This window comes from Penaeus vannamei, chromosome 7, assembly GCF_042767895.1.
Source record: "Penaeus vannamei isolate JL-2024 chromosome 7, ASM4276789v1, whole genome shotgun sequence".
In the NCBI taxonomy this organism is placed as follows: domain Eukaryota; kingdom Metazoa; phylum Arthropoda; class Malacostraca; order Decapoda; family Penaeidae; genus Penaeus; species Penaeus vannamei.
In genome coordinates this window covers 44849278-44861777 of record NC_091555.1, presented here as the reverse complement: position 1 = coordinate 44861777, position 12500 = coordinate 44849278, and the positions used below count along the sequence as shown (strand labels likewise).

Sequence of the window (12500 nt, the reverse complement as noted above, 5' to 3'; positions counted from 1 at the left end):
ATTATATAATTTCCATAATAGTAATATTGATAGTAGTAATTATAAGAATAAGAATAATCACGACACTAATGATTATATAATGATGATAATAATTACGGTGTAATGATAATAATGATTAAACAATAGAAAACAATTGATACTAATAATGATAATCATCATATAATTTCCATAATAGTAATATTGATAGTCATAAGTATAAGAATAAGAATAACCACGACACTAATGATTATATAATGAAGATAATAATTACGATGTAATGATCATAATGACTAACAATAGAAAACAATTGATACTAATAATGATAATAATTATATAATTTCCATAATAGTAATATTGATAGTGATAAGGATAAGAATAAGAATAATCGGAATAAAACCTGGCTCCACAGACTGGGTGTGGCTGTAATAATGATTAAACAATAGAAAATAAATGATACTAATAATGATAATAATTATATAATTTCCATAATAGTAATACTGATAATTATAATAATAATGATACTAATAATGATAATCATATAATTTCCATAATAGTAATATTGATAGTGATAAGGATACGAATAGGAATAATCACAATAACACTTGGCTCCACAGACTGGGTGTGGCTGCTAACGACCACCACCGTAGGATTCGCTGTCATCCTGTACTACCTTCTGTTCCGTGTCCAGGGCTTCCTCGGGTCCTTCCGGATCACGCCCTCGAGAGCTTTCATGCACATCTTCGGCTCCTTCCTCAGCCAGTCGCTCTTCACGATGCCGTGGCTCTTGGCTGGCCAGGTAGGTCGCTGGCTTCTGTCTGTGTTGCCATCTTTTCGACATGCAGACGAAATATATATGCACACACACGTGGAAAGGTATGAATGATCACCTTTTCGACATGTAGACGAAATATATATGCACACACACGTGGAAAGGTATGAATGATCACCTTTTCGACATGTAGACGAAATATATATGCACACACACGTGGAAAGGTATGCATGATACCTTCACAATACAAGAGATGTATTTAACCGGTTTCGATTACATCTTCGTCAGAAATACATGACCTTCCTTCTCTGAAACTAAGGTGTATATTTGATATAATTTCGTGTTTTTTTCAAGTATTTCAACCCATTCTTTCCTAATTATTCTTACTAGCAGCTTGCATACTACACTAGTTAACGAAACTGGGCTATAATTTAGTGGGTTTTGTTTGTCGTCGCTTCTATATAAGGGTGTGACATTTGCGTTTCCAACTTTTTTGGGAGTTTACCTTGTCTTAGTGAATTTTGAAATATTAACAATAAAGGAGTACATAGTTCTTCGGCACATTCCCTGAGAACCCAGTTAGAAATTTCATCTGGTCCCTCTGCTTTGGTCTTGTCTAATCCTTTTAGTAGATCTTTTATTTCATTCTTTTTGAGGGTGATATTTTTCGAAGTTTTTTATGTTTGTTCGGGTATTTGCCGTATCATAGTATGGATCCTGAACAAACACTGACTGAAATTTCTCATTTAGGATTTCACACATTTCTTCCTCCTTAGAATATATAATGTTATTGTCTTTGATGGCGCTAATTTGATCTCTTAGTTTTACTATTTATGAAGTTAAAGAAGAGTTTTGATTGACGTACATTTGGTGATTATATCCATTTCAAAAGTTTAATTTCGCCTCTCTCATGGTTTGGTATATTCATTACTTCGTACTATATATCTTCCATATGCTTCCTGAGATCTATGTCTTCTTAATCTTATCCAAAGGAGCTGCTTGTTATCTATCATTTTCTTGCATTTGTCATTAAACCATATTTGGCCAATTCTTGCTTCAATTTGAAATTTTGATATGAATTTTTCCATTCATTTTTTATAGATCTAAAAAAAAAAAAAAAAAAAATTAAATGCTGAACATTAAGGTTCTCATTGTCCAGAAGTGTTTCCCAGTTTATGCTATCAAAATCTTTAAGGCTTCTATAATCACCTCTTTTGTAATTGTACTTTTCCTTTCTTTCCTTGCTTACGATGAGTTTTTCTTGTAATAGACAGTATTTTAGTTTAATCACTACATGGTCGCTTTTTCCTAAAGGAGGACAGTACTAGATATCCTTAATATCATCGTGTGTGTGTGTGTTTGTGTTTGTGTGAGTGTTTTTGTGTTTGTATTTGTGTGTTAGTGTTAAGCTCTTAATATCTATAGCGTATCGTACATAACCATTATTTACATAAGCAAAGGTCCGCATAAAAAGATTCTCATTTTCCCATAATTCATTAAATAGCCCTCAAGTTGAATGATTTACTGCTAATTCGCAATTACTGTGGAATAGTGTGTCCAATGAATAGCTGATTAGTATTGATTTCCTCTTTCTTTTTTTTTTCTTTTTTCTTTTTTTTTAAGCAATCCTTAACATCAGGTTGTGATTCTGTATTTTTTTTGTGTGTGGTTTACGTATGCCTTAATTTATGAGAAATGTGCACATGAAAAAAAAACATACATATATCCTCTCGTTCACTGCATTGCTTTTATCAATGAACTTTTTATAACTGCAATATCGAAATATCCTCGCCACAAATTCAGAGTAATCTTGTGTGTTGGAAATATGTTAAGAAACGAGACATGATAATGACCGCTGGGTCGATATTCCCTTGCTGCTCTCACGCCCTACAAGCTAGGATATGTAGTTTTAGCCGACAGGTAGAGCATGATCAGCTACGTATTCTCAGTACTGTATGTGGTAGTTAGATATATAGAATGATATGATCTTTACAAAAAATCGTTTAGTGTGAATGTTTTAGATTGTCTAGGTTTTACTGGTCCAAAAGACAGATGGATTTATAACAAATATGTTCTGTAAGGTTGTTGTTATTGCCTTTAATTTCTAAAACGGCAAAATACAACTAGCACATGGATACACTGTGTATAGCAAATATGTCTATGCTCGTAAGTGTGTGATTGATGGATTTACAACAAATATGTTCTGTAAGGTTGTTGTTATTGCCTTTAATTTCTAAAACGGCAAAATACAACTAGCACATGGATACACTGTGTATAGCAAATATGTCTATGTTCGTAAGTGTGTGATCATTCCTCCAAGACAAAAACGCCGACACGTCCTTGAATATTTAACTAAACCGCTAGTGCTGTAACAGTTTTTGCTATAATTACCGCAATTTTATCGTTCTTTTATTATCATAACGTCATGAAAAACATGCAGTAGAGGTAGCATAAAGAGAAAAAAGGGAAAAGGAAAAAAGAAATACTAATTATTTCTGACCATGACATATTCATGTCTGTCTGTCTGTCTCTCTTTTTGTCTCCGTCTCTGTCTGTCTCTCTCCCTCTATTTCCCTCTCTTTCTCTCTCCGTCTCTCTATCCCTCTCTTTCTCTCTCATTCATTATATTTGTCTGTTTTTCACAGTTATGCATTTAGGACTGTTTATCAGCCTGTTGGTATATTTATATTTTTTATCAATACACATATTCATAGATCCATTATGTATTTTGAGGATCTATTAATCTGTTAATTCACTTAGTTATATATCATCAATTTAAACCCTTTATCTTTTCTTCTAATCTTTCTTTCTCTCTCTATCTACCTCTCTCTCTCTCTCTCTCTCTCTCTCTCTCTCTCTCTCTCTCTCTCTCTCTCTCTCTCTCTCCCATACACAAACACACGCTCTCTCTCTCTCTCTCTCTCTCTCTCCCATACACAAACACACGCACACATAAAGAAAAAAAAAACGCATGCACACAGACAAACAAACAAACAAACACGCACCACACCCGATTCGCTATTAGAGAGAGCCGCGTCCCTCGCCGCCACGTCACGTACCAAGCCGCGTCCTTATCCATATTTCAGGTCTTCATGGGTTTCTGGTTCATCTTCGCGTTCCTCATTTCGTCGTATTACAAGACCTCCCTGACGGCGGCGCTGGCGGTGCCCTCGGTCGCCCCCACCATTGACACCCTGACGCAGTTGCTCAACTCGGATCTGCGGTATGGTATGATTGCTCAGAAGGTAAGGGTCGATGGTTTAAGGAGAAAAAAGGGTAAGGGTCGATGGTTTAAGGAGAAAAAAGGGTAAGGGTCGATGGTTTAGGGAGAAAAGAGGGTAAGGGTCGATGGTTTAAGGAGAAAAAAGGGTAAGGGTCGATGGTTTAAGGAGAAAAAAGAGTAAGGGTCGATGGTTTAAGGAGAAAAAAGAGTAAGGGTCGATGGTTTAAGGAGAAAAAAAGGGTATAGAGGGTAAGGGTCGATGGTTTAAGGAGAAAAAAGGGTATAAAGGGTAAGGGTCGATGGTTTAAGGAGAAGAAAGGGTATAAAGGGTAAGGGTCGATGGTTTTAGGAGAAGGAAGGGTAAGGGTCGATGGTTTAAGGAGAAAAAAGGGTAAGGGTCGTTGGTTTAAGGAGAAAAAAGGGTATAAAGGGTAAGGGTCGATGGTTTAAGGAGAAGATAGGGTAAGGGTCGATGGTTTAAGGAGAAAAAAGGGTAAGGGTCGATGGTTTAAGGAGAAAAAAGGGTATAAAGGGTAAGGGTCGATGGTTTAAGGAGAAAAAAAGGGTAAGGGTCGATGGTTTAAGGAGAAAAATGGGTAAGGGTCGATGGTTTAGGAAGAAAAAAGGGTATAAAGGGTAAGGGGTCGGTGGCTTAAGGAGAAAATAGGGTAAGGGGTCGATGGTTTAAGGAGAAAAGAGGGTAAGGGTCGATGGTTTAAGGAGAAAAAAGGGGATTTTTTAGTTTGTAGGGTTAGATGGGTAGTTTAGATGAGATTTCAGTTTGTAGATTATTCATGGCAAATAAATTGGATTTTTTTTTATGATAAGTTGGATGAATAGTCTACACAGTTTGTAGGTAATATAACCGATTGTTGGAGGAAAGGTTTATTTCATGGCGCAACAATGAAACGCACACACACATCCCTTGTCTGTCAGGTAGGTTCTGTGGAGCATTAAATACGAGTATGTTATGCATACGGAAATAGAAGAGTGTATCCAGCAATGAACAGCTGTCTATAAATCACCAACATTGTTCAACACAACGAACAAAACAATGGTAAATCTAGAAACACTCAGAAACGCCATACCTCCTTCAAGACAATGGGGTCAGTGATGCAAGGAAAATATTCACACTTGAAAAATTACATTAAAATCACCTCTTTCTCAAGTACACTTATGACGTTCTAGTTTCCCAATCTTGCAATGCTAATAATTTTTAAAATAAATGCTCATAAATTATAAATGGATATTTCAAAATAATCCTGGATCCGGATCATGATTCAGATCACTAACAAAATCTAATGGCATCTGTTCACAACTTTTTGTTATCCTTACTAACCAACTAACCAACGAGCAAACGAAGTAACGCTACCAAAAAACACAACCTTCAGTGAGATAACAACCAAACAACTTCGTCTCTCCACAGGGCTCCGAATACCAGCTGTTCTCCACGTCGAATGTCTCGCTCTACCAACAGCTGTTCCAACGCATGACCTTCTACTCGTCGGACGAAAGCATGGCGCTCGTGGCCGAAGGAAAGTACGCCTACATCTACTTCAAGAGCAACCTGGAGACCCTCGTCAACACAGAGTACACGAGCCTCACCGGGGAGACGCAGCTGCACATCGCCACGGAGGAGTTCTTCCCCGGAGGCTACGGCTGGGCGTTCCCCAAGGTAGAGTTCTTCCCCGGAGGCTACGGGTGGGCGTTCCCCAAGGTAGAGTTCTTCCCCGGAGGCTACGGGTGGGCGTTCCCCAAGGTAGAGTTCTTCCCCGGAGGCTACGGGTGGGTGTTCCCCAAGGTAGAGTGAGTTCTTCCCCGGAGGCTACGGGTGGGCGTTCCCCAAGGTAGAGTTCTTCCCCGGGGGCTACGGGTGGGCGTTCCCCAAGGTAGAGTTCTTCCCCGGAGGCTACGGGTGGGCGTTCCCCAAGGTAGAGTGAGTTCTTCCCCGGAGGCTACGGGTGGCCGTTCCCCGAGGTAGAGTTCTTCCCCGGAGGCTACGGGTGGGCGTTCCCCAAGGTAGAGTTCTTCCCCGGGGGCTACGGGTGGGCGTTCCCCAAGGTAGAGTGAGTTCTTCCCCGGAGGCTACGGGTGGGCGTTCCCCAAGGTAGAGTTCTTCCCCGGAGGCTACGGGTGGGCGTTCCCCAAGGTAGAGTTCTTCCCCGGGGGCTACGGGTGGGCGTTCCCCAAGGTAGAGTGAGTTCTTCCCCGGAGGCTACGGGTGGGCGTTCCCCAAGGTAGAGTTCTTCCCCGGGGGCTACGGGTGGGCGTTCCCCAAGGTAGAGTTCTTCCCCGGGGGCTACGGGTGGGCGTTCCCCAAGGTAGAGTTCTTCCCCGGAGGCTACGGGTGGGCGTTCCCCAAGGTAGAGTTCTTCCCCGGGGGCTACGGGTGGGCGTTCCCCAAGGTAGAGTGAGTTCTTCCCCGGAGGCTACGGGTGGGCGTTCCCCAAGGTAGAGTTCTTCCCCGGGGGCTACGGGTGGGCGTTCCCCGAGGTAGAGTTCTTCCCCGGAGGCTACGGGTGGGCGTTCCCCAAGGTAGAGTGAGTTCTTCCCCGGAGGCTACGGGTGGGCGTTCCCCAAGGTAGAGTGAGTTCTTCCCCGGAGGCTACGGGTGGGCGTTCCCCAAGGTAGAGTTCTTCCCCGGGGGCTACGGGTGGGCGTTCCCCGAGGTAGAGTTCTTCCCCGGAGGCTACGGGTGGGCGTTCCCCAAGGTAGAGTTCTTCCCCGGGGGCTACGGGTGGGCGTTCCCCAAGGTAGAGTTCTTCCCCGGGGGCTACGGGTGGGCGTTCCCCAAGGTAGAGTTCTTCCCCGGAGGCTACGGGTGGGCGTTCCCCAAGGTAGAGTTCTTCCCCGGGGGCTACGGGTGGGCGTTCCCCAAGGTAGAGTTCTTCCCCGGAGGCTACGGGTGGGCGTTCCCCAAGGTAGAGTGAGTTCTTCCCCGGAGGCTACGGGTGGGCGTTCCCCAAGGTAGAGTGAGTTCTTCCCCGGAGGCTACGGGTGGGCGTTCCCCAAGGTAGAGTGAGTTCTTCCCCGGAGGCTACGGGTGGGCGTTCCCCAAGGTAGAGTGAGTTCTTCCCCGGAGGCTACGGGTGGGCGTTCCCCAAGGTAGAGTGAGTTCTTCCCCGGAGGCTACGGGTGGGCGTTCCCCAAGGTAGAGTTCTTCCCCGGAGGCTACGGGTGGGCGTTCCCCAAGGTAGAGTGAGTTCTTCCCCGGAGGCTACGGGTGGGCGTTCCCCAAGGTAGAGTGAGTTCTTCCCCGGAGGCTACGGGTGGGCGTTCCCCAAGGTAGAGTGAGTTCTTCCCCGGAGGCTACGGGTGGGCGTTCCCCAAGGTAGAGTGAGTTCTTCCCCGGAGGCTACGGGTGGGCGTTCCCCAAGGTAGAGTGAGTTCTTCCCCGGAGGCTACGGGTGGGCGTTCCCCAAGGTAGAGTGAGTTCTTCCCCGGAGGCTACGGGTGGGCGTTCCCCAAGGTAGAGTTCTTCCCCGGAGGCTACGGGTGGGCGTTCCCCGAGGTAGAGTTCTTCCCCGGAGGCTACGGGTGGGCGTTCCCCGAGGTAGAGTTCTTCCCCGGAGGCTACGGGTGGGCGTTCCCCAAGGTAGAGTGAGTTCTTCCCCGGAGGCTACGGGTGGGCGTTCCCCAAGGTAGAGTTCTTCCCCGGAGGCTACGGGTGGGCGTTCCCCAAGGTAGAGTTCTTCCCCGGGGGCTACGGGTGGGCGTTCCCCAAGGTAGAGTGAGTTCTTCCCCGGAGGCTACGGGTGGGCGTTCCCCAAGGTAGAGTTCTTCCCCGGGGGCTACGGGTGGGCGTTCCCCGAGGTAGAGTTCTTCCCCGGAGGCTACGGGTGGGCGTTCCCCAAGGTAGAGTGAGTTCTTCCCCGGAGGCTACGGGTGGGCGTTCCCCAAGGTAGAGTTCTTCCCCGGGGGCTACGGGTGGGCGTTCCCCAAGGTAGAGTTCTTCCCCGGAGGCTACGGGTGGGCGTTCCCCAAGGTAGAGTTCTTCCCCGGGGGCTACGGGTGGGCGTTCCCCAAGGTAGAGTTCTTCCCCGGGGGCTACGGGTGGGCGTTCCCCAAGGTAGAGTTCTTCCCCGGAGGCTACGGGTGGGCGTTCCCCAAGGTAGAGTTCTTCCCCGGGGGCTACGGGTGGGCGTTCCCCGAGGTAGAGTTCTTCCCCGGAGGCTACGGGTGGGCGTTCCCCAAGGTAGAGTGAGTTCTTCCCCGGAGGCTACGGGTGGGCGTTCCCCAAGGTAGAGTGAGTTCTTCCCCGGAGGCTACGGGTGGGCGTTCCCCAAGGTAGAGTTCTTCCCCGGAGGCTACGGGTGGGCGTTCCCCAAGGTAGAGTGAGTTCTTCCCCGGAGGCTACGGGTGGGCGTTCCCCAAGGTAGAGTGAGTTCTTCCCCGGAGGCTACGGGTGGGCGTTCCCCAAGGTAGAGTGAGTTCTTCCCCGGAGGCTACGGGTGGGCGTTCCCCAAGGTAGAGTGAGTTCTTCCCCGGAGGCTACGGGTGGGCGTTCCCCAAGGTAGAGTTCTTCTCCGGGGGCTACGGGTGGGCGTTCCCCAAGGTAGAGTTCTTCTCCGGGGGCTACGGGTGGGCGTTCCCCAAGGTAGAGTGAGTTCTTCCCCGGAGGCTACGGGTGGGCGTTCCCCAAGGTAGAGTTCTTCCCCGGAGGCTACGGGTGGGCGTTCCCCGAGGTAGAGTTCTTCCCCGGAGGCTACGGGTGGGCGTTCCCCGAGGTAGAGTTCTTCCCCGGAGGCTACGGGTGGGCGTTCCCCAAGGTAGAGTGAGTTCTTCCCCGGAGGCTACGGGTGGGCGTTCCCCAAGGTAGAGTTCTTCCCCGGAGGCTACGGGTGGGCGTTCCCCAAGGTAGAGTGAGTTCTTCCCCGGAGGCTACGGGTGGGCGTTCCCCAAGGTAGAGTTCTTCCCCGGAGGCTACGGGTGGGCGTTCCCCAAGGTAGAGTGAGTTCTTCCCCGGAGGCTACGGGTGGGCGTTCCCCAAGGTAGAGTTCTTCCCCGGAGGCTACGGGTGGGCGTTCCCCAAGGTAGAGTGAGTTCTTCCCCGGAGGCTACGGGTGGGCGTTCCCCAAGGTAGAGTTCTTCCCCGGAGGCTACGGGTGGGCGTTCCCCAAGGTAGAGTGAGTTCTTCCCCGGAGGCTACGGGTGGGCGTTCCCCAAGGTAGAGTTCTTCCCCGGAGGCTACGGGTGGGCGTTCCCCAAGGTAGAGTGAGTTCTTCCCCGGAGGCTACGGGTGGGCGTTCCCCAAGGTAGAGTTCTTCCCCGGAGGCTACGGGTGGGCGTTCCCCAAGGTAGAGTTCTTCCCCGGAGGCTACGGGTGGGCGTTCCCCGAGGTAGAGTTCTTCCCCGGAGGCTACGGGTGGGCGTTCCCCAAGGTAGAGTTCTTCCTCGGAGGCTACGGGTGGGCGTTCCCCAAGGTAGAGTTCTTCCCCGGGGGCTACGGGTGGGCGTTCCCCAAGGTAGAGTTCTTCCTCGGAGGCTACGGGTGGGCGTTCCCCGAGGTAGAGTTCTTCCCCGGAGGCTACGGGTGGGCGTTCCCCGAGGTAGAGTTCTTCCCCGGAGGCTACGGGTGGGCGTTCCCCAAGGTAGAGTTCTTCCCCGGAGGCTACGGGTGGGCGTTCCCCAAGGTAGAGTTCTTCCCCGGGGGCTACGGGTGGGCGTTCCCCAAGGTAGAGTTCTTCCCCGGGGGCTACGGGTGGGCGTTCCCCAAGGTAGAGTCCTTCCCCGGAGGCTACGGGTGGGCGTTCCCCAAGGTAGAGTTCTTCCCCGGGGGCTACGGGTGGGCGTTCCCCAAGGTAGAGTTCTTCTCCGGGGGCTACGGGTGGGCGTTCCCCAAGGTAGAGTTCTTCTCCGGGGGCTACGGGTGGGCGTTCCCCAAGGTAGAGTTCTTCTCCGGGGGCTACGGGTGGGCGTTCCCCAAGGTAGAGTTCTTCCCCGGGGGCTACGGGTGGGCGTTCCCCAAGGTAGAGTGAGTTCTTCCCCGGAGGCTACGGGTGGGCGTTCCCCAAGGTAGAGTTCTTCTCCGGGGGCTACGGGTGGGCGTTCCCCAAGGTAGAGTTCTTCTCCGGGGGCTACGGGTGGGCGTTCCCCAAGGTAGAGTGAGTTCTTCCCCGGAGGCTACGGGTGGGCGTTCCCCAAGGTAGAGTTCTTCCCCGGAGGCTACGGGTGGGCGTTCCCCGAGGTAGAGTTCTTCCCCGGAGGCTACGGGTGGGCGTTCCCCGAGGTAGAGTTCTTCCCCGGAGGCTACGGGTGGGCGTTCCCCAAGGTAGAGTGAGTTCTTCCCCGGAGGCTACGGGTGGGCGTTCCCCAAGGTAGAGTTCTTCCCCGGAGGCTACGGGTGGGCGTTCCCCAAGGTAGAGTGAGTTCTTCCCCGGAGGCTACGGGTGGGCGTTCCCCAAGGTAGAGTTCTTCCCCGGAGGCTACGGGTGGGCGTTCCCCAAGGTAGAGTGAGTTCTTCCCCGGAGGCTACGGGTGGGCGTTCCCCAAGGTAGAGTTCTTCCCCGGAGGCTACGGGTGGGCGTTCCCCAAGGTAGAGTGAGTTCTTCCCCGGAGGCTACGGGTGGGCGTTCCCCAAGGTAGAGTTCTTCCCCGGAGGCTACGGGTGGGCGTTCCCCAAGGTAGAGTGAGTTCTTCCCCGGAGGCTACGGGTGGGCGTTCCCCAAGGTAGAGTTCTTCCCCGGAGGCTACGGGTGGGCGTTCCCCAAGGTAGAGTGAGTTCTTCCCCGGAGGCTACGGGTGGGCGTTCCCCAAGGTAGAGTTCTTCCCCGGAGGCTACGGGTGGGCGTTCCCCAAGGTAGAGTTCTTCCCCGGAGGCTACGGGTGGGCGTTCCCCGAGGTAGAGTTCTTCCCCGGAGGCTACGGGTGGGCGTTCCCCAAGGTAGAGTTCTTCCTCGGAGGCTACGGGTGGGCGTTCCCCAAGGTAGAGTTCTTCCCCGGGGGCTACGGGTGGGCGTTCCCCAAGGTAGAGTTCTTCCTCGGAGGCTACGGGTGGGCGTTCCCCGAGGTAGAGTTCTTCCCCGGAGGCTACGGGTGGGCGTTCCCCGAGGTAGAGTTCTTCCCCGGAGGCTACGGGTGGGCGTTCCCCAAGGTAGAGTGAGTTCTTCCCCGGAGGCTACGGGTGGGCGTTCCCCAAGGTAGAGTTCTTCCCCGGAGGCTACGGGTGGGCGTTCCCCAAGGTAGAGTGAGTTCTTCCCCGGAGGCTACGGGTGGGCGTTCCCCAAGGTAGAGTTCTTCCCCGGAGGCTACGGGTGGGCGTTCCCCAAGGTAGAGTTCTTCCCCGGAGGCTACGGGTGGGCGTTCCCCAAGGTAGAGTGAGTTCTTCCCCGGAGGCTACGGGTGGGCGTTCCCCAAGGTAGAGTGAGTTCTTCCCCGGAGGCTTCGGGTGGGCGTTCCCCAAGGTAGAGTGAGTTCTTCCCCGGAGGCTACGGGTGGGCGTTCCCCAAGGTAGAGTTCTTCCCCGGAGGCTACGGGTGGGCGTTCCCCAAGGTAGAGTTCTTCCCCGGAGGCTACGGGTGGGCGTTCCCCAAGGTAGAGTTCTTCCCCGGAGGCTACGGGTGGGCGTTCCCCAAGGTAGAGTTCTTCCCCGGGGGCTACGGGTGGGCGTTCCCCAAGGTAGAGTTCTTCCCCGGGGGCTACGGGTGGGCGTTCCCCAAGGTAGAGTCCTTCCCCGGAGGCTACGGGTGGGCGTTCCCCAAGGTAGAGTTCTTCCCCGGGGGCTACGGGTGGGCGTTCCCCAAGGTAGAGTTCTTCTCCGGGGGCTACGGGTGGGCGTTCCCCAAGGTAGAGTTCTTCTCCGGGGGCTACGGGTGGGCGTTCCCCAAGGTAGAGTTCTTCTCCGGGGGCTACGGGTGGGCGTTCCCCAAGGTAGAGTTCTTCCCCGGGGGCTACGGGTGGGCGTTCCCCAAGGTAGAGTTCTTCCCCGGGGGCTACGGGTGGGCGTTCCCCAAGGTAGAGTTCTTCCCCGGAGGCTACGGGTGGGCGTTCCCCAAGGTAGAGTTCTTCTCCGGGGGCTACGGGTGGGCGTTCCCCAAGGTAGAGTTCTTCTCCGGGGGCTACGGGTGGGCGTTCCCCAAGGTAGAGTTCTTCTCCGGGGGCTACGGGTGGGCGTTCCCCAAGGTAGAGTTCTTCCCCGGGGGCTACGGGTGGGCGTTCCCCAAGGTAGAGTTCTTCCCCGGGGGCTACGGGTGGGCGTTCCCCAAGGTAGAGTTCTTCCCCGGGGGCTACGGGTGGGCGTTCCCCAAGGTAGAGTTCTTCCCCGGGGGCTACGGGTGGGCGTTCCCCAAGGTAGAGTTCTTCCCCGGAGGCTACGGGTGGGCGTTCCCCGAGGTAGAGTTCTTCCCCGGGGGCTACGGGTGGGCGTTCCCCAAGGTAGAGTGAGTTCTTCCCCGGAGGCTACGGGTGGGCGTTCCCCAAGGTAGAGTTCTTCCCCGGGGGCTACGGGTGGGCGTTCCCCAAGGTAGAGTTCTTCCTCGGAGGCTACGGGTGGGCGTTCCCCGAGGTAGAGTTCTTCCCCGGAGGCTACGG

At 52.1% G+C, this 12500-nt stretch overlaps 1 protein-coding gene across 1 annotated transcript in view; it reads left to right on the top strand.

Annotated features, from left to right (window-relative positions):
- LOC138862099 (glutamate receptor ionotropic, delta-2-like) overlaps positions 1-12500 on the top strand; it is a 25984-nt gene that overhangs the window by 4894 nt on the left and 8590 nt on the right. Inside the window, exons 3-5 of the mRNA XM_070123255.1 lie at positions 594-775; positions 3835-3993; positions 5398-5646. Of these exons, the coding sequence (XP_069979356.1) occupies positions 594-775; positions 3835-3993; positions 5398-5646 (590 nt within the window). The remainder of the gene's footprint in view (positions 1-593; positions 776-3834; positions 3994-5397; positions 5647-12500) is intronic.